Source organism: Seriola aureovittata, chromosome 8 (assembly GCF_021018895.1).
Source record: "Seriola aureovittata isolate HTS-2021-v1 ecotype China chromosome 8, ASM2101889v1, whole genome shotgun sequence".
NCBI lineage: Eukaryota > Metazoa > Chordata > Actinopteri > Carangiformes > Carangidae > Seriola > Seriola aureovittata.
The window spans coordinates 16102136-16123558 of NC_079371.1; the positions used below are offsets into that span (position 1 = coordinate 16102136).

Sequence of the window (21423 nt, forward strand, 5' to 3'; positions counted from 1 at the left end):
AGTGCCAGCCCGCCTGTCTGTGTGCTGAAGTGAAACTACTACAGGAACAAGCTGCTGCGGTCGTTAATGGGCTCGGACGACCCGCCAAATGAATCTAAACATGGCTCCGCGGTCTAAACTATTTAGATAAAGCTGCTGTAAAAGACGAACCATGTGGAGAGTCCAGGGTTTTGTTGGAAGAGGTGAGAGAAATGTCATTGACAACAACACCGAGTATATAAAAACCAGTGTAGCTTCACGTTAGCTAGTGAAGTCCTCCGTCGGTGCAGCTGACCCCGTCAGTCGGTTTATTTTGGTCGAAGTTAGCTCCTGTTACGGACTCGCTGCCTCAACCTGTTTCTGGATCTTTCCATGTCACTGAAATTCCCACAGGCTTTAAGATTGACCTGTAATGCTGCTGTACACAGGAACATACATTACAGTGTCACAAGTTAACACACACAACGTTAGCCTGCATGAAACACCTGCTTCTATGTAGATTATTTCATGTCGTATACAGGATGCATGTCTGCTGGTCTTGAAAAGTTTCTAAAAGCATATGAATTTTAAAAATACATGTCTATAATGTTTACTGACTAAATGAATGGATTGTCAAAATACATGCATTTTTTCTTTTGAATGGACTAAATGAACTAAATTAAAAACTAAATTAAAAGCTCCATCCATTCTGCTGTTCATCTGGGTCCGTTAAATCATCAGGGATTGTTGTCTTATATAATTGGAAAGCACTAAAACTGCAATACAATAAGAAATAATTGTAGTTCATATTGTCTCAACTGGTTTTCCGTCATTCTTTAATACTTTGGCTGGTGTGATGGTGAAATGGGGTTTAAATTACATTGTATGTGGTATCATAAATGTCTCAAAGAAACCCTGGTATAGACACAAATATCACATATAATAATATTTGGCTGAGAAGAGAAATACCACGAAATTTCGCTTTGATATGATAGCAAGAATCACCAATATCAATATGGATACATATATTTTTTATTGTTAAAAACAGCTTTTCAGCAACATGTTAGGGAGGGAAATGTCATGATTTATGAAATGAATGCATTTTTAATAGACTACATCTGAATATATCATAATTACCTCCAAATAATTTGCCAAACATTTCTTTTACTATTCTGTTAATTACGTAATCACATGTATGTTCAAACAAAAGATAGTTTTAACAGTAAATAACAAATGTTCATTACGTGACTTCTCTGATCTAAAGAGGTCATTACTGCACACAACTGCAGCAGAGATGCAAATACTGCAGCACTAAAAAGAGTGTTCTTTTCAGGCAATGTCAGCGTACACAAGTAAACAAGTCCAATCACATTAGCTGGGCTCTTACTATCTCTGTAAAATGCATTTTCACATGGAAAAAATATCCTCTGCTTCAGTGTTGATTATGTAAAATTTCAGGACTCTGATACTGTAGAAGTGCCGCTACACATGCTCTGCTACTTTACTTTACGCGTCCCATAATCTACAAGAAATTAACTGATTTGTAGTTGTAAATTCATAGTTTTCAAGTTTACTGAAAAGGATTTTGTAATTTTTTTGTTACTATGAGCAGATTAACTGGATTAACTTCAAATTAATTAATTGAAAAAATGTGAAATTTGTCAAGCATACAATTCAACATAAAACATTTCAGTAATAAATGAATAATTAGTTAATATTTACTCAGTTTTCTTGACAAAAGTCTTTTGGAATTTGAGGGCTGCTTATAATCCAAGAAACTAACTAAACTGAAAGACCTGTCTCAGGTGATGTTTTTCTTATACTTAGTTCTCTCCAGGAAATTTCTTAGAAATTGTGGAGCATGTTTTGGATGTCAGGTAGTTCTGAGAAGGTTCAGCCTCCTGTCTCTCCTTGAAATTTGATCAGTCTCATTTCTGTTGTTTTTGTCCTCCCACCACTTCTCAGTACTTCATCGTTGCCATGGCAGCACCCCCCTGCGACTACCCCAGAACCACCACGTGGAGGACGAGGTCATCAGCAGCTCATCTATCCTCTCCACCTCACGACACTCTTCTGACAGCAGGTAACTTCCACCTCCTTCCTTTGTTTTTCACTGCCCTGACTGACAACACGAGGCTAGAAAAAAAGGAGAAACAGAAAAGAAAAGCCTTGAGCATCTCGCTTTGATCTCTCTACTTCTTTGCCTTCAAACCACCAGCCATATTATCAGCTAATGAAAAGACAACCTTTGAATCAAGGTCAGACCTCAGAGGTTGTCCTCATCCCAACCCGTTTTTGTTCCTTTACCCCTTCTTTGAACCCATGCTCTCCTCGTAGCACCCTCGCTGCCACACTTTCAGCTGGTTGCATCATCCAGCAGCATCTGTTGTGTGTGTCAACAGGGTTAGTCGAGGGAACAGAAACAAAGCCATCTGCTTTGAACAGTATTTCTATGATGCCTTAATACAACAGACTGTAAATGGAGACAGACATGTCATTGTGAGATTGTGTTATTTTTCTCTCAGCTCTCAGAAGGAGCAGGATGGAGAGAGAAGGAAGAAACAAAGGACCTTTCAATTTGGCTACGCTGAGCTTCCACATTACACAGTACTGGATGCTGTGGGATGGGTATGTCTGTTGTTGCATCTTTCGAATGTATATATACATTCATATACATACACAGCCCAAACACCTCACATATTAACTGGTATGTCCAGCATGACATTTTCAATGGCGTCAGTTCATCACAAACTATTGTAAGAAAGATGTCAGGAGGCTACTCTCTTGTAACTGTCTGGACTGATTAGAAAAATTGTGTGTGATGGACTGGACTATGGAACAAATATCAGCCAGGTATTTTCACATTTCACAAAAATATTAGTTAATGCTCATAAAATGATGTACAATATCTTGTTTACAAGAGCATAGGTAACATAAAGAAAAATGTTATCTGAAATCACCCCTCCACCCCTCTACAGATACATTACACATTACCCAAAGGTCTTTAATGTTGGGATAATTATAGAAGAGACTGTGAGTAAGAGGATCTTGTGAAACTCTAAAAATCTATCTTTTATTAAGAAGCTTACAGTGCCAAGCTGCAGAGTATTGATCAACTCATTAAGCCACTGTTTAACTGTAGTTTTTTTTTCTATCTGATTAAGCTGTAAGAGAGGAGCTGTTGTTGTGCCTTTAATTATTTTAATTGTGTGTTAATTCCCAAAACAAAATCCTCCATAGAACACTCAAAACAGAATGCATAAAATGGGTCTCATATTATTATCTGTATGTTTGTCCATTATGTCTTATATCTTAGCATCTGTCTTCTATGTTACCTTATATGTATTTTTTATGGCCTGTTACACTATTTCACCAATTTTAAAACCAATTATAAAATTGTAAATTCAGAGATACTCAAAACTGTTGATATGGGGTTTGGTTTGTATCACAACATTATATTGTTCTCTGTTTCATACAACCACTCGTTTGCCACCCACATTTACAATCTGTTGTTTGTGTGTAAACACTCAAACCGATGACATACATATATTGGTACTCGTGGTACCGCTGCACATCCTTATTGCCATGACCTCACAATGACATTGATGTTTCTCCAAAGGGTGCAGCAGCAGTTCTGTTTATGCAGATCTGCAAAAGGATCCGCTCTAAGTTCTCCTCAGGCACAGAGCCCAGTCCGACCCCTGGATCTCTGACAGCCCCCTCCTTGCTACACAAGTGTGGCTACCACATCCTTCTGGAGAACTGTGAGTCCGTATGCCATCACTATTACTAAGCAATAAACCCACTGATTTTTCACCTTTTTCATAGCAACTTATGAAATGCATTCCCAAAATAGTTTTTTCAAAACTGACTGGAATCCTGACTCTTTTGTTGCTTCTCTCTGGGTTGTACAGTATCCAGGCATGACGTCCTGCCCAGAGGAAGGACTGTGTTGTGCCTGCAGGGGGTGCCAGAGAGACAGAACCACGATCAAACGGCAGCTCAGACCAGCAGCAGTAGCACAGGTGATGCCAGTCTTCACAGCAGCAGTGAGCATCTGAATACTGACAGCTCAATCTCTGACCACCAGAGGGCACTCCTGAACCAGGATTCACCTATACCCGGTTTGTTCTGTTCTCTATGTTAATCATTGATGAAAGATTTTTTAAATGTAGTTTTTTCTTTTTTTTTACTTTGTTAACCAAATGTTTGTGGGAGCAGCAAAATAATACGTTTTTCTTTCCAGACTCAGAGGAATCACCTCTGTCAGCATCCCATCCTCTGCAGAATGACGCAAACCAAGACAACACTGAGACAAAAGACGCTAATGACAAGGTGAGAGTCTACTTCCTTTAGTTTGTGTGAAGTTTATTTTAAAGAATGTTTTTCTTTATTCTTGCAAAGGATTGACTGACTTGTCACCTAATCTTTACTGTTGTTTTTTTATGCTCTCTGTGTTTTCAGGACATATTGTCTGATGAGGAGAGGCTGGCAGGAGTAACACTGAACCTCAGACATGTGGGAGACAACAGCATCCCTGTTATCCTCAACATCATTGGTAAGGATTTATTGACAAACCAGATAATTTACACACTTCGATTTCTACTCAAGACTCAAATATCCTATATTCTCACTTGCTACTCTGCAGTTTTTTTCAGAATATATTTGTGTTTATATTTGTCTGCCCATAGTTACTATCATCATCCGTCTGTTTATGGCAGGTGTAGAAAGTGTCAAGAGCGAGAACTACGAGCAAGCTTTTACCTGTTTTCAAGCTGCAGCTGAGCAGGGTTACAACAAAGCCCAGTTTAATGTGGGTGTGTGCTATGAGAAAGGCAGAGGAGTCAGCAAGGACAGAGAGAAGGTGAGCATCCAGACAGCACATGAGTTCTTCATCATTCTGAAAATCATATTTAGTCTTCTCCTATATAAGAAATCAGTCATGTGATGATGTTTTCTATTCCAGGCTCTGAATTACTACTGGCAGGCTGCGGTCGGCGGTCACACTCAAGCTCAGTACCGTTATGCAAAGCTGCTCCTGACCAGCAGGGGGCATCAGAGTTTAGAGGAGCTGAAAACAGCCATTGACCTGCTGGAACGGGCCGCTGCAGCTGGACTCACCAAGGTAGATGTCATGACAAAATTTAGTTTCAAATTTAGTACAAGTTTACCCTCACAGAACTGTATATTCTAAATCCCTCAAAAAATGCATATTACCATTTTCCTGCACTGTTACTTACAACATTACTTACTACATCATTTTCCAGCAGTAATTTACCATGGTAGTCTTATCTTGTTGCTGTGCTGTAAGTTATTTTAGTCATTTCCAGCAGTTTCTAATGTAACTGCAAATTTTTTCTCAACTTAATTTGGAGAGAAAATGTTTAAATCAGAGAACCACAGAGCGAAACTAAGATGTCTCTTGCTGTCTTGTCTGAACAGGACTTTCAGAACATAGATTATTATGCTACTCTCCATGGAATATTTTCAGATCTTTAGCACTTTCATGCAACATTGCTCAATACAATTATTAGCTTCTTAATCAGTGTGTTACATAACCAGTAAGACAGGTCCTGGGACTTCTGGGAATCTCTGTTACTTAGATTAAATGAATGTGAGATAACACATGAAAATACAAGAACTGAAAATGTAAAAGAAAAAAAAATGTGATGACTCAAATTACATTGTAATTGTGCTGATAAACAATCCTGCCATTAGCCACGCTGGGGTTGCTACATGTGTAAGTAAGGAATCCTAAGGAATAAGCAAATGTTCGCGTGCCTTTTATAGAACTAAAACCACCCCTCCCCTTTTTTATTGATCTCCCTCCTCAGGCTCAGGTCTGCCTTGCATCGGTCTTCTCTCAGGAGCCGGTGAGAGACGGGAGCAAGTCTGTCAAGTACCTGAAGATGGCAGCAGAGGGCGGGGTGAGTTCCCTTCTAGATGCTTCCAGAGTTTTATCAATGGCTTTACCTCTGAGACTTCATCCCTGCTTCCAAATGTAATATATCAGTCACTTTGCATATGGAAGCTTTTTGATATTCACAGCTTATTTAGCTTAGAGGCTCTCCTTCTTTCTGCAGTTGTGTTAAAGTGATACTATCAGTTACTATGTACTCCCACTTTAGAGCTACAGCTCTAAAGTTGAGTCACACAGAGCTAGTGTGAGTGGTTTAGTAGTGGCATCTTCACTCCTCTGCCCATACTACTGTGTCTGTATAAGTTCCTGGTGTCAGCTTGTAATGTGCAATATTACGTTTCCTGTTTATCTCTGCACAATCCTCACAAGTCAAGTCCTTGTTCATTTAGAGGATTGTTGTTCTTCAAGATTGTTTGTTTTTGTGCTCAGGATGACACCGCTCTGCTGTTCCTGGGTCAGTGTTACGAGAACGGTTTCGGGGTGCAGCAGAACCTGAGAACGGCGTTTGAGTTCTACAAACAAGCCGCTCACACAGGAAACAAGCAGGTTCAGAGCTTACTGACACCTTCTAATGACACAGACAGAAAGGGTAGGCACACACACTCTATTAGACAAATAGGCATTTGTATTAGTCCCTGCCTTTTAAGCATTTATTACTGGTGACACTGCGTGGGATAAGCTTTTAATGAGCCAAGACAGCAGTGATAATATCTGTGAGAATGAGAAAGTGATTCTTCGCCTGTCCCACTCTCCTCTTCAGCAGAAGATGCGGTGTTGCGCTCCATCCGTTCAGCTCCCTGTTTCTCTGTAGCCAGCCGTTTGCTCCAGCAGCCGCTCTCCCCTCTGGCCAGTTGTGTCCCTGCGTCCACCAGTCACCCCACCACCCTTCCCCTCCTGCCGCACTCCTGGAGCACTGGGAGCCTGTGTGCCCCCCCGGTGCTGTCGTCCACGCCACTTCACCTCCATCCCCACAGCACAGAGGGGGGAACCTGCCAATGGACTGTGGGGATTGGATAGTTATCCTGAGTCACCAAAGGCCAAAATGAGGAATGTATTTCACAGTGACTGATTTTTTTTACCAGAGAAGGTCAAAGTGTGTTAGGTTTGTACATATTGTGAAGCCTGAATAGAGTGAATCGGTTTTATACTTGGTCAAGTATGTTGATATATTGTGATTTTTTTTTATAATAAGTCTGAAAGAGCTGTGGATACAGGGTCTGACAATATTGTGTACAGAATGAGGTATGGAGTCTTTTCTATTATATATTTCTGTGTTTTCTTATAAGCTTCCCTGTAATATAAAATATGCTATGGGTCAGAAAATGATCTAGGTGCCTTTGAGTGGGTTGAGAATCTCAGGTGGTTACTGGTTTCTCTTTCCTCTGATGTGGGATTAATCATATAAAAAATGTTGATCATAATTTTGTTTCCTGTAAAATGTATTGCTGAGTTTACACCACTGAAACAGTATCATATTTATCCTCCAATAATACAATTGCTTAGGTATAATGGTTCAGTGCTGTCTGTAATTGTAAAAGGTATAAATGAGGGACTACAGTTGGGGAGAAAAGGAAGTGTGAACCATACAACTACCAGAGTGAATTATGATGCACTGTGAGGAAGATGTTCTGTGTGACTGTTAAACAAAAAAAATAAATATCCTAAAAAGCTATTTTATAGATGTCTGGTTACTTTTAAAAAGGCAGAACTAAAGTATAGTCTGGACTTGTATCTATGGAAATAACTTTACAGTTTTAGGGTCACTTCGAATCAATCCTCATGCAGTATTTATCTAAAGAGAACCACACCTGCCTGTGTTTCAGAGACAGACATGTGCAGCACTGTAAACCATTCATATTTCTCCAGACCACCGAATGACGTAAGACTCCGATGATGTGTGATTTCATTACCTGGGTTGCAAAATAACACCGGTAGATTTATTATGGTTGCGTCTCCTCCGTGCGCCGAGCGTCCTGCGTCCGCGGCTCTGATTGGCCAGCTGGGTGGAGAGCTCCACAGCGCCGCGCCGCTCCGGGATCCTCTGGCGCAGAGAGAAAGCGCAGCTTGGCCGCCAGCGAGCACCGAGCACCGGCTGGGAGGGCAGATGATGTTGTGATGTGATCCAATACGGGCGGCCGGCTGCAGCTACGGGCGGACTGGCTCTTATAAGCGGCTGTCGACCTCGGCCCCTGCTCACTAGTGTGCGTCTGTGTATGTGTGTGTGAGTGTGTGTGTGTGCGTGCGTGCGTGTGTGTCGTCGTGGGAGCGGAGGCGCAGAAGCCCGGAGGCTGACCGAAGCGGTGAGTGGATGTAAATAGATGCTCTCGTTGGGATGCGCTCCCCTCCCTGTGCGGCGGCGGTGGTGACGGGGCTGGAGGGAGATGGACAGGATGCTGAAGATTTACGGCTTCTGTTCACTTATCGACAGCTTCGCTTCTGCAATGTTGGCAACTCCACCTATGCATAGGCCTACTCGGCGTTATGGTAGATGTAAAGATGATCTAACGCTGTTTCAGATATATCAGGGTCAGACATTTGAGGGACTTTATTAAGGAGGCAGCAAGAATCGAGGGACTAGGATACTCCACCCATGACATCATCGACTTTTTCAAGTTCATTTTCTCCCCTGCCCGTGCTTTCATCTGTTGCATTTCATTTCTAAAGCAGCGGCTGCTGCTCAGAGTTGCTATTACAGTGAGTATAGCTGATAAATGACTGTTTCCTCTGACAGGCCAAGATCTCTGTCAGTACCTGGAAATGATCTGATGATGAATTCATGAAGCATAGATTATTGGTGTGAAGTGATAAGAATTTGATCTTTCTTTTTAGGTGACCTTCACTCGGGTCTGTAAACAAGGTGAGCAGACAGTATAAACAGCTAGAGCAGATATGGATCCTGTTTTGCTTCAAAAATAGACAAGGAACAGTTTTGTCTGTCAACAAGTCTGCTCCTGTATTATCATGCAAGTAAATCTGCAGGAGGCCAATGCTTGTTTTCTCTCTTACATCACTATGATTTTCAATTTAATTGCAAGCTGGCAGTACAGCACACACACACAGGGAAGATCAGCAGCAGGAGCAGAGAGGTTTTAATGAAGCATTATTGTTTTATTAGTATACATGTTGCTGCTGTCCTGTGGCCAGCTGCTAAAATCTCCTGCATCTCATGAATGACCTCTGCTGTTCCAGAGCACAACAGATTTATTGAGGACAACAGTTTAACCGCCTCTGAGTGGTGACTGTCCTGCAAACTGCTGTGTCATTCTCCTTGCTTTCTCCCTCTAATGACCAGCCTTTCTCCTCCCCACTCTCCTCGCATCCTCTCTTCGCCCCACTTTGTTTAACTAATGGAGCCCTGGCTGAATCGTCAGGGTGGTGGAGGTGGTGGTGGGGTGGGGGGGGTGGGGGGGGGGGGGTGTAAGAAAAGGCCGCTATCTCTGCCCAGATGATCCAGTTTCTCCACAACTCAGATATCATTTTAAAAAGAATTGGAAGAAAAAGACAATGGAGAGTTGAAATACTGTTTGCTTATTACTTCTTGTCAGTTTTTGGGGTTGTGTCACGATGTGTAATTCGTCCTCTGAGTCATGCGACATATTTGCTGTGATTTTCAGCTTCAGTGGCTCAAGGCACAATTTGTAGCCGTCTGGTGTAACGCTTATGTGTCCCAAATGTCAGTTTTTCAGGCTTGTAGCTTTGTTTCAATGTCATTTTGACATCATCAGAGTCTTAAAGTGAAAATTTATTTGAGCCTGCAGAGGAATATAGTCCATCAATTAAATAGAAAATTTATATAAAAACAACTGTAGTGATAAGCATTGCTGATTGAGGATGGCTGATATTCTGTGTGCAGGTAGTTTGTACCTGTTGACACTGTGTTTGTGTCTGAGTCAAAGGCCTGGAGTGCAAGTGCAGATTCAGCACAAACAGGTTGTTGTGGTTGTCTGGCTCTGTGACAGAGGGACAACACAACAACCACCCAGGGAGAGGAGAGCGGATAGGGGCCCCGCATGAGCAAAGTGCACTGCCCAGGGATTCTGCTCTCTCCAAAAATCCTGCCTCTGTCTTTTCCCAAGATCTTATCGTGCTTTAAAATCTGCCGCGTTTGTGTTTTCCATGTTTCTGAGAAAAGGCGCTGATGATGATTGCAGCATTGTTTGAGGTGTGTATGCGTGTATGTGTGTGTATCTTATTGGGTGAAAGGATGTTTATACATTAGGCTTGCGTGCCTGGGCATGTTTTTCTACCTGTATTTGTTGTTTGCCAGCTTTCCACAGGGTCGTTGCCTAATTAAATCAGTTGAAAACAGGAAAAAGAAAAAAGAATTGACAGTGATGTAACCCATACATGTGGCATGTCTTAAGATCATAATGATTCTCTGTCACTCTCTTTGTTGCTATTCACAAAGCTGATCCACCCAGAGATAAAAGAGACACGGCTAGCCAGTTAGCAGGAGCTGGCTGCCACTTTTCCTCCCCAAAGACCAGGCCTATACTGCTCAGCCCCAGCTTTGAATGTCACTCCTGGGATGAATACATCGAGGCTCTGACTCACAACTAATATCATGCAAATGCAACCTGGCTTTATGACTTTGATGCAGTGTTTTTTGACACTTCAACAGTGACACCTTATGTGTAAAAACAAAAATAGGACAAGAACCCAGAAAAGGATCTGCACATTAGTGCATCGATAAAAGCCTCTGAGACTGCAAGATGTTTTATCAGCTTTATTTGTAGTTGTAAAATCAGAGAAAAGTAAATGAGCAGTTATACTGAGCAAACAACAAAACAAAAAAACAACACTGTATGAAATTATATTTCAATTAGTAGTGTAGTAATTTTAGGACAGCATGTAAGCATAGCTTTGAAAAATATACTAACCCAGTGACCAACTATTAGCCAGCTACAGAGATAAGTGGGCGTAAAAGAAGCTTACAACCACAAGGAGAAAGAGTACTCTGACTGAGTCAGCTGAAATAGGAAGTGAGGACCGTGATCAATGAATTTTCAGCTCAGCACCTAAGTGCACACCCAGGTTACAAGTCTTAAAAAAGAAATTTAAATTATGTTTTTCATAAATGTTGGTTTGTGTTCTGTGTTTATGCAAAAAATAATGATAATTATGGTCCATATATTATATATATATATTTTTTTTTAACTCTCAAGTATTTGCATCAGAATATCAATCAATTCTAAAATGTGCAGCACATTTAAGTGATTTCTGACGTGGTGTCTCTTCTCCCATCAGCTCCATCACAGCAGTGTATTCCCAGTCAGCCATGACCTCAGTGCAAACTCCTCCCCTCTCCCGCTCTGGCTCCTCCCCCTCAAATGTGGGTCTGGCCAATCGCAGCGGGCCCTCCTCCACCCCGCCCACCTCCCTCAGCCTTCGTTCGTCATACAACCAGCTGCTTGGGCGCGATGTCATCAAGGAGTCCATGGAAACCGGAAGTTCTGCCACTTTGCCAAAGAGCCGTCAGCGGTACACAATGACCAGTGTGCGGAGCGTCATGGGGATAAGTGACAACTATGCTTTGTCATCTAAAAACCAACCTGTGACCCGAGGTAGAGGCCTCCCCACCAAGTCCTCCTCAAGTTCAGCCCTCTACTCCTCCTCTTCCTCCTCCTCGCTGTTCAATGCGACCAACCCCAAACTGGCCAAGAATGGGGCCAACATGCAGAGACGAGCTGAGAGCCAGCAGCTGGAGCTGAGTAGGGCCAATACAGAGGGCAAAATACACAACGATCTCATCAATAACCCCACTTCTGACTGGCTAGAATTTGGGAAAGACAACTCACAGCAGCCCCTCTTCCGCAGAAGGACCAAGAGCTTCTTGGAGTATCATGGGAAGGGCTGGGATCTAGATTTCAACTGGGGAAAGAAGGAGGACAAGGAGGAGAAGAAGCAGCAGCCTTCTCCAGAGAAGGAGCAGGCTAGCCCTGCCAAGGAGAGGGAGAGCCAGAAGGAGGAAAAACCCAACAGCAAGCAGACCTGTCAGGAAGAGAAGGAAGAGGTGGAGCCAGTGGTGGAGGAGGAGGAGGGGGAGGAAGAGGAAGATGACCCCACACCCACGCCAAGACAGCCTCTGCTGCCAGTGGTGGTGGAAGCCCCACTTTCCTCCACTTCCTCTTCTTCCACCAACAGTCCAGAGTGGGTCCCAGACAACCACGGCCAGCTACAGAACCAGGCTCCAGCCCAGGTCAGGGAAGAGCTCTGTGTCCAGGTTCAGGCTAGTCCACGAAGTCCTGCGAAGCCCCCTCGCAGCTCCCAGCCCCGGGTGATCAAGGTGGAGCTGCACCCCAACAATGAGAACCAATTTCTGCAACAGTACCCACCTTCCTCTCCCAGACAGGCCCGGGCTGCAGAGAGGAACACACCTACCCGAACCCGAGCTCCCCCGACCCTACCAGATCCTGAAACAGAGACTGGGCTCCCTAAAGTAGGTTTAAGAATGGACCTGACACCTGACACTCCATCAGAGGATGAAGACTCCAGCTGGACTACGCTGTCCCAGGAGACGCCGTCTCCTCAGACTCCACAAGAGACAGGTTCGATATGTGTGTGTTTGTCCTTTCATCTGATCTTTCTTTTAAAAAGATTAGCATATCTGTGTCAGCCTTTAATCATGTTTTTATTACACCCTCCTTTCATTCCCTCTTTCTCTCCCTCCCTCTTTCTACCTCCTACAGACTGTCTGATCTGGAAATTTACCAAAAGCCTCTTCTTAAGCAAGCAAGTCACTCCAGTAATACTGCTGGAACCTTTAAGGCCCCTGTGAGCCCCCTTATGGCGCAGAGTGATTAGGATGGACAGAAGGATAGGATACTGCAGAGAGCAGGGTGTGAAAAAAGGAAGGAAAAAGGAAAGAGAAAAAAGCAGGGCTGCGTTTAGTAAGCGATGATTGCCAAAGATGTATGAAAAAGCAATAGTCAGAGAATATGTGGGTATTGAAAGATATATTAGAAAGCAGAGAGGGAAAAATACAACCAGCAGGGAGAGGAAGAGGGAGAGGCTGTTGCCCATTGGATCTTACTACAGGGGATGAGCCCCAGAGTTGCTATGACAACAGAAACTAAGTAGGGACAGACTGACCATCTCAGAAATTTACCCTGTTCAACCCTGTCTGTCCGTCTGTGTGTGTGTGTGTGTGTGTGTGTGTGTGTGTGTGTGTGTGTGTGTGTGTGTGTGTGTGCGCGTGTGAGTGTGAGCCTTTTGTATGTGCATATGTTGGGTGTGCATATGTCATAGTCTAATGTGTTTTTGCAGAGCCCGCCTGTGTGCAGCCATACATATGTATGTGTTTGTGTGATGCATTCATGTGCAATATGTGTTTATGTATCGCTGTCATCCATCAGCAGATATATGGAGTGAGGGGGACCTACCTCCAGGCTGGCGGGAGATCTCAGATTCATCAGAGGTCTATTTCTGGCATGTCCCCACTGGCACCACACAGTACCACCGACCTGTTGCCTCCGGCAACCAACACACATCTCCCAACAATGAGCCAGACACTGAGCGTGACCCACAACAGCAATCACAGGACTCCCTCAAGCCACTCAATGAGGTCAGAACAAATGATCTAACACGCCTTGTGGTCTAACATATTTATATTTAACTCGCCCTTATATTTTACAAGGCCATATATTCAGGTTCGACCAGTGTAAGTTTTTTCTTTTTAAATTAAAGCTAAAGATTGTTTAATGTCAACATATTCAATCCCCAGAGAGAAAAACGCTGAATATTAATGATAATAGCACTACATGTTTAAAGGTTACGTGATCTTTTATTCAAAGCTAAATGTTCAGTGTGGTGTAAGAGATTATTATTCCTGCACATCCCCGCACATCCCTGTGAGGAAACACACTTTTGTGCAGGTAATTTCGTATGTAAAACATATCTGAGGAAAGGAAAACATAATTTAATTTCTTTCAGATCAGCGTGACACATTATTGGTGAAAAAGTTGAAGCTTATATCTACAAGTTATGCTATCCTCATAAACTGGTTGGCAGTGAGGTGTCTCTAGCAAACCTGCTTCCACTCCTCTGTAACATTTAAACCATTGGACTCGTCATGGATGCCCGTTATAAAAGAAAGAATTTGCTAAAACTTTTATTTATAAAAACTAGGCATTAAAATCAGGTCTTAATGTTGAAAATACTAGCTGGACAAAACACTCCTAACTCAAGGTCCACTTACTAGTTTTTTGTGGGGTTTTAACCACATCTAACGGTCTCAGTGAGCCATTCATGAAACCTTAGCAAACTCGGTCTGCTGATGAAATGTGACTGAAAGCTGAAATTGAGTTAAGATTGTTTTTGTGACATATTTATTTATTTATTTAGTATTTTTCAAAAACCATTATGTGAAGAATTTGTGACAAAGGTTGATGCTTTAACTGGTACAAATGCAATCTTGTCCAGTATATTAGAAAGCTGTTGGTGAGCAGTGATGCACACACCATCCTCACCACCTGTCTGTCTCTCTGTCTGTCTCGGCTTCTCTAGTGCTGCATCGCTCTCTGTCTCTCTATCTTTACCCCTCTCTCTCTCTCTCTCTCCCACAGCGCCCCAGCAGTCTGATATCTGACAGCTCGGTGGAGCCCGTCCCCTCCCCCTCTGGCTCCTCCCCCTCCCCCTCCTCCACCCCCTCAAATGATGTCACCTCTTCTGGACCAAATCTCACCACCACCACCTGCATAGCCAACGTAAGACATGGACACATTTATTTGTCTCATTTTTAATTATATATATTTTAAATTTTCATTACTTAATTTTGGTCTGACATGGAACGTTATTTATTGTTATTTACTGTTTATTTCATCCTTTATTGTTATGTTGAGTTTTTTTTTTTTACCATCATCACTACAAAGTCTGTCATTCAGAGTCCAGCTTTTGTGTCTAAATTACACATCACAGTCATTTTTATCAGCTTTGGTTCATCTGAGTAACACCAGGCATAGACCTGTTTTAATTCTGCATTTTTCCCCCCAAAGCTTGATGGTGTTATCGATTAATCTCTGCTGTCACTTATTAAACTGCAATGAGAACATGGTAATATCTGTCCATGCCAGTCTGAAGTGCATATTCAACAAAGATGAATATCTCTCATATTAAGTTGAAATGAGTATTCTCCTCTTCAGCTATTAAAAAGCAAATCAAATCAAATCAATATCAGAATCTGACAACTTTTCATCTGCCACTAATGTCTGTTTCTCAGCATCTATCTCTCTGTCTGTCTATTTTGCTCTAGGAGCTGAAGGACTATCCAGTCTATCCAGATCCCAGTCTGAAGGCGTTTGAAGGGGCTACCCTCCGCTATGCTTCGCTTAAACTCAAGTAATAAACACTGACATACTCTACAGTATCATTTCTAGTTTTTCCACTAGCTTTGTGCACCAAGGTCTGAGCCATGATGCTTTTTCATGTGCTAGTTTTATGATATATAACTATGCTGTGACTATTTGTTGTATCTGATGTTTCCCTGCAGCCCTCCAGCCCAGTTAGAGACAGTGGACCTCAACAATACTTTCCCCAATCCAGAGGCAATGGTAAGATCATAAAACCAACATACACCCATCAGCCACAACATTAAAACAGGTAACTGGTTCTGAATCATCAGTAATGTCATTTAAAACTTATTTCAGTTATTTTCAATGGCTTCATGACTTGACTAGGTCAAAAAATAAACCAACATTTGTGTCTGAAATAACTTTGTGACAAATCATCTGCCGGGACTTTCTACCAGACAAAGTCATAAATATTCAGTGCTAATGATTGTACTTTTCCTAATTTATATTGAAACAGGCAGGCACCTTTTTCAGACTGTTTCACGATAATTTGTTTTGCTCACAATGTGTGTGGTGACCAGTCAGGACAAAGTTATAGGAAATTACAAGATTACAGGCAAAGGCCCAAAGCCATATGTCTGTGAGGATTCAAATATTATCACTTCAGTAACCGGCAGACTTTCACCATATGGGTGGTTTTCCAACTTCTGAATTCAAGTACTTCTCAGATACAATTAGACTCTATTAGTAACATGGTGTAACCAGCTATTAATGACAACATTTGGCACCATTCACAACATTTGATGAGCACATATTCCTCTGACCTTCAAATCATGAATTTGTCAATGAAGGGAAGTCACCAGGCTTTGTTTGCTACGACATGATGAACCTGCTCAGTGGCATCATTTCCTTCTTCTCTCTCTCTTTCTCTGTTTGTTGCAGTGCCACTCAGTGGTCATTGTGTGAACTACATTGTGGGTGAATGCCTTTACAGGCAAACTCGCTTTTGCTACCCCCATGTGGATGGATAGGATGTAGAAATGCTCAACCAGAGATTCACAGGGAAAGTAGAAGTGGGAAAGATGTTGGAATATCAAAAATGTAAAAAAAAAAAAAAAGAAAAAAAAAAAAGAATGGCAGTGGCACCAAAAGAAAAAAAAGTGTAATTAATTCAACATTAAAAGATCAACTGTTGCATGTCCACATTCATAAATTTAGCTGTAAGAAGGCAGAATATAAAGACAAATGTTGCATAGATGCCAAAACTACAAGTAGGTGTCCAACATACGTCCTTCCTGCTTAGTTAGGATTTTATCATAGATGGGGGAAAAAATCACACAGGACAGAAAATGAGACTTAGAGGTTCTTTAATATTAAAATTCAATTGAAAGAAAGCTTGAGATTTTCCACAGCCCCAGAGGAACCCAGAAACACAAGGGAGAGGTAGGTGTGGGAATTCAGAGAGAATCTCAGCATGTGTGAAAGTGTGAAGAAACCAAGAGAGAATATTACAGTCAATGGAAGAGAGGGAGAGGGAGAGAGAGATGGTGATGGTGATGAAGATGAAGATGAGTGATTGTGTGTGTATGTGCTGAAATGCACACTGTTGCAGAGCTTGAAGAATTTGTCCTGAGGTTTTCCTCAGCAGAGAAGACTTCCTTGTTGTGGTAGAGAGAGAGAAAGAGGGAGAGAGGACAGTCATAGCTGCTGGCCTGAGGCGGTCTACACACACACACACACACACACACACACACACAAACACGTACACACAGTCTTTCATATTTCATGTGTTGTCTTCCTCAATCAAACCTCTCTCAGTTATTGCTTGTGATGCTACAGTAGCTGTCACTTCATACTGTGTTTCTGGAGGCAAAACAAAACTTTAAGAGGAAATTTGTGTGAGTTGCTGTGTGTGTGTGTGTGTGTGTGTGTGTTTGTTTCTGTGTTTGTGTGTGTGTGTGTGTGTTTGTGTGTGTGTGTGTGTGTGTGTGTGTGTGTGTGTGTGTGTGTGTGTGTGTGTGTTTCTGTGTTTCTGTGTTTCTGTGTGTGTGTGTGTGTGTGTGTGAGTGTGTGCTAGTATGTAAGTATGTGTGGGTTCTTATACAGGGGTTACAAGATCAACATTATAATTAAGTTTAAGAATGAGTCTATAATGAGTTAGATAATGAGGTCTAAAGGAAAATTGTGATGCATGTCAACTTGGATCTTGGATGTTTTTACATTTTTACATTTGATTCTTTTAGTTATGATGACATTGTACTTACCAAATTAAATACTGAGATCTGACGCAGTGGAGATATTAAAGAAGTCACACAGAGCTGGCATGAATGGTCCAAAGATAAAACAGACTTTAAACAAACCAACAGATTAGTCAAACTTATTTGGAAGAAACTAACATGAGCAAACAGTGAAATTATCACCCGCTGCTTTTTTTTTCTTCTTATCACCCATCACAGTTTTCAATGACATCTTGCTTCAACTTTGACCTACCTTACTTGGTGTAAATGTGCAAACATAGTTCTTCTGTACAACGTGGGTGTGCTGACTTTTTTTCCCAAAATGAAATGGTATATTATTTATTATTTAAGGTTATTATTTATTACATAATACACAATATACATATAAAGTGGTTTTTAGATCATTTTTTATAAATTTGGCTTGGCTCTTGTTTCTCGCCACGTCAGACTTTATTGTCATGTTGAACTGTTCTGAAATTTCAACAATTACTTTGGCGAAGTCAGTGATGTCATAACCAAGCAAATGACAGCCAAAACTGCTAAAACAACATCTATGTTGAAAAACAAACTCAGTTATCTTAGAGAAGGTAGAGGGAAGGTATGTAACATTAAAGAAACTTTGTGAATTTCTACAAGTATGACAAAACAAATTTGTCTCTTCTTTCCAGTCATTTCCAGTGCGATCTCTGGGCTGGGTGGAGATGGCCGAGCAGGACCTGTGCGAGGGGAGAAGCAGTGTGGCCGTCCACCACTGTATCAGACAGCTGTCCTACTGCAGGAGGGATATACGAGACTCAGCCGGTGTCTGGGGAGAGGTCAGTGTGTCAACAGAGACAGTTTGCATGTCTATGAGGTGGAAGAAATTCAACCAAAGACTGAATGGGCCTCTCAGTCTATCATAGAAAAGTCAGAAATGTCAGAAAAAATAAATATAATTTGTTTTTATGCAATGTATTTTTTTTCTAATTTCCTATGTTGTTCCTTTGTCCCTATGTTGAATCATCCTGTGACCCCTTGAGGGGGTCCTGACCCTCGCTCCATCACTTTAGCGTATGTTTTATGGTCTCACAGGGTAAAGGGATGCTGCTGGTGCTTCAAGACCGCATGTTGACCCTGGTTGACCCAGATGATCGCAGCCTGCTCCACTCTCAGCCAATCAGCAGCATCCGAGTGTGGGGCGTCGGCCGAGACCACGACAGGTAGGTGGAGATCACAAATATCTTTCTTCTTTACTGAAACCATTTTTCGTTGAAGGTGCTTTCCGAGTATGCTCGTCTGTCTGCTCCCGCCGTTTTAGCAGTTCCACGTGTCTTCTGTCTTCTCGAATTTGAATGAGATGCAAACAAGAACAAGCACGTAAATCATACTGCAATCATACACATCCTGTAAATGTGGAAACACACAACACATAGGCTACAGTAACACACTCTAAACTGCATGTGTGGAACATTTTCGCTGTTAGAAGCTGAATCAGGAGTTTTAGCTAATCATCAGAGGTTAGATTCAGCCTCATTATTATTTGATGCATATTTGCACAAACTGTATTCAAAACAACATAATTATGCCCGTTGCTCCATGTTTCCATTCCACACTGAGGACCTATGGGGCCTTCAGCCATTTGGCAATGTCCCATGGTCTTAACCTTTCACTAGTGAGCTGACAGTGTGCTGAGGCTAGCACAGCTGCTAATGGCGGGGACAAGTTAAGCCCTCATTGATACGGGCCCCTGAGGGTTTCCATTAACCCGTGAAGCAACAACTTCAAACACTGACACAAAGCCTGTACACAGCTGGATGTAACATATGTACATGCATGGATTTCATATGTATGAAACATGTTTGCATATTTGCTTTTGCGCACATGCTCATATAAGCTACACAGAAAATCCTTACAGCAGTAGAAAGGCCTTGTAAAAATCTTTCCTCAGTACCAAATGGTAAAGCACTAAGAGCTAAGAGACTTGGGGAGATTCACATTGGAGATGTGTCACAGAATGAATGTAGAAAAGAGAAGAGTGGTGGAGGTTTGCAGTCTGAGAAGCTGTCTGGTCCTGACATGTGTAATCAGCTGTTAAGGGACTGGGTGAAAATGGAGTTTTAAAATAGCATCTGTGTAAAATGCCTGATCTCACTCACTCATGCTCACCAAAGTCTTGTTACCTTGATTTTTTTTCCCCTCATTTCCCTCTTCCTGACTCTACGTCTTTTTCTATCTCTATTCTCTTTCTCTTTATCTTCCAAGTGATGCTATAGTCTACCTCACACACAGCATCCCTCACACCCTCCCACTCTTCCTTTTCTCCTCCTCTCATCCTCCCTTTTTCCTTCACAGCAGTGTGCGTGTGTTTGTGTATGTGTGTGTGCGTGCGTGTGCATGCGTGCGTGTGTGTATGTGAATGATAGATAAAGAGGAGGGAAAGAGTCCCTCCACCCTCTTCCGTCTCAGAGGATTGAGAAACTTTCAGTGGCTGTCTCTCTCAGCGGTAATGGATAAAGCGTGTAGTGGAAAGACGAGGGGAGGGTTGGCCCAGGATAACTCTCCCTCTTATCCTTTTTTTTCTCTCACTCCATCTCTTCTCTCTCTCTCTCTCTCTCTCTCTCTCTCTCTTACAGCAGCAGCTTCCACTCTCTTCATCCTCTCCTCCCACCAGCACTTTAAAATCTGCAGTCGACAGTCGGATTTCTTCTGTTTGGTTGCAGGCTCATGACTCACTATGCACTATGATATTACCCTGTGATCTAGAGCATATTTGATGCTCTGGGATCACAATGCACTTTCCATGTATGCAGCAAATTGCTTCATGGTGTGTGTATCTGAGACAAGAGTGTGTGTACGACAGACAAGAGCTTCTTTTGCAAGAGGTTGGAATTACTTACTCCTGCCACTAGAGTGCACTATACTCAAAGTCTGCGGTTCCAGAGAAGCTGATATAATACATCATGAGTACTGGCCTGTGGTGTCTATATACTTTTGTGTATTTTTGGTCTGGAGCTGTCTCGTGGTTCAGGCTAGGCCTCTAGGGGCATTAAAGGGGCTACAGCTTACAATGACAATGATACTTCAAACAATACTGTGCAGCTTTGTGGCAGCAGCCTGGGGAAAGCCCTCTCCTGTTTCAATGAGACAAAGCCAGGTCCATGAAGACATGATGATGAATATGAATATACAGAATGGCTAATCTTAATGGCAGAGAATGTATCACTTCAAGTATTGATTGCCAACTCGCATAAATGGAAAGACACGCGTCTTCTTATCTATGTGGAATGTGTGTATAGCGAGCCATGTGGTGGAGATGGCTGCACTTGTGATGTGACATGCATGGGAATAACTCGGAAAGTTTTGTATTAGGAGGCGATCATTGTATCACTGGTAAAATCGGATTCATTTTTCTGATGGGTAGTTTGGTTTATCTTTCTTTCTGACCACAGGACTCATTATATGCCAGTGAATGAAATGTGAAAAGCTTATCATTTAATTCTATGATTAGCTCTCTGTGCATGTTTATAAGTGGTCTTTGTATGAGCGGCCTCTTGCATTCATAGCAGATTCATTCAATATTTTTTTGTTAGGTGCTGCTCATCTCGGTAGGTTTGTGTTGATAGGTTCTAATTATCTTTTCTTTTGTAAGGACTTTTTTTTTTTTAAAAAGCAAAGAACTCTGGAGTGGAAGAACCTGGTCTAGAAAGAACCTTGACCTCAACTCCAACCTGCACCATTTGGCATGAACTGGAGCGCCAATTTATTCCCCCCGTGAAGGAGTAAATCCTGCAGCCAGGCTCTAAAATCTTGTGGAAAAACTGGAGTGGAGGCTGTTACAGCAGGATATCAATGCCCATGGTTCCAGTGTGAGATGTTCAACAATCACTGTTGGAGTTTAATGTTTAGTTGTTCATATATTTGCTCAAGTGTTTGACATCCTCCTTAATACTCTGTAGTGTGTGACTGGCTTGAGAGGCACAGGAGCAGTGTGCTGATCTGTGGGATACTGATTTGCCCAAACACTGAGTGTTCAAAGTCAGAC

General features: G+C 42.1%; 2 protein-coding genes across 9 annotated transcripts in view; both read left to right on the forward strand.

Moving 5' to 3' along the window:
* dele1 (DAP3 binding cell death enhancer 1) lies at positions 1-7550 on the forward strand. Of its 4 annotated transcripts, none has more exons than XM_056383704.1 (12): positions 1-182; positions 1924-2041; positions 2484-2586; positions 3578-3722; positions 3873-4082; positions 4205-4293; positions 4423-4516; positions 4680-4822; positions 4925-5083; positions 5793-5885; positions 6308-6467; positions 6639-7550. In XM_056383704.1, the coding sequence occupies exons 1-12, from the start codon at positions 152-154 to the stop codon at positions 6893-6895; spliced, it is 1602 nt and encodes a 533-aa protein (XP_056239679.1). In that variant the 5' UTR covers positions 1-151; the 3' UTR covers positions 6896-7550. The 4 variants fall into 4 exon arrangements, with proteins under 4 accessions (XP_056239679.1, XP_056239680.1, XP_056239681.1 ...); XM_056383705.1 differs by having other exon boundaries at positions 6642-7550; XM_056383706.1 differs by having other exon boundaries at positions 6308-6424; positions 6639-6824.
* A 326-nt stretch (positions 7551-7876) lies between these two features.
* LOC130174085 (amyloid beta precursor protein binding family B member 2) overlaps positions 7877-21423 on the forward strand; it is a 40710-nt gene continuing 27163 nt past the window's right edge. Inside the window, exons 1-9 of one of the 5 annotated variants that reach the window (XM_056383697.1) lie at positions 7877-8178; positions 8708-8735; positions 11126-12426; positions 13234-13442; positions 14443-14583; positions 15129-15214; positions 15366-15426; positions 18071-18217; positions 18474-18601. In XM_056383697.1, the coding sequence (XP_056239672.1) occupies positions 11157-12426; positions 13234-13442; positions 14443-14583; positions 15129-15214; positions 15366-15426; positions 18071-18217; positions 18474-18601 (2042 nt within the window). In that variant the 5' untranslated portion in view covers positions 7877-8178; positions 8708-8735; positions 11126-11156. Of the gene's footprint in view, positions 8179-8207; positions 8573-8707; positions 8736-11125; positions 12427-13233; positions 13443-14442; positions 14584-15128; positions 15215-15365; positions 15427-18070; positions 18218-18473; positions 18602-21423 lie in introns of those variants that run through there. The other 4 variants (XM_056383696.1, XM_056383700.1, XM_056383695.1 and 1 more) reach the window with 4 other exon arrangements.

What these genes read in the sequence shown, in the direction of transcription:
- dele1 (XM_056383704.1), top strand. Translation starts at nt 152, where the DNA reads ATGTGGAGAGTCCAGGGTTTTGTTGGAAGAG. An exon ending in TACTGGATGCTGTGGGATGG is followed by an intron (nt 2,587 to 3,577) that starts GTATGTCTGTTG and finishes GTTTCTCCAAAG; the next exon opens with GGTGCAGCAGCAGTTCTGTT. An exon ending in TCAGCAAGGACAGAGAGAAG is followed by an intron (nt 4,823 to 4,924) that starts GTGAGCATCCAG and finishes TTTCTATTCCAG; the next exon opens with GCTCTGAATTACTACTGGCA.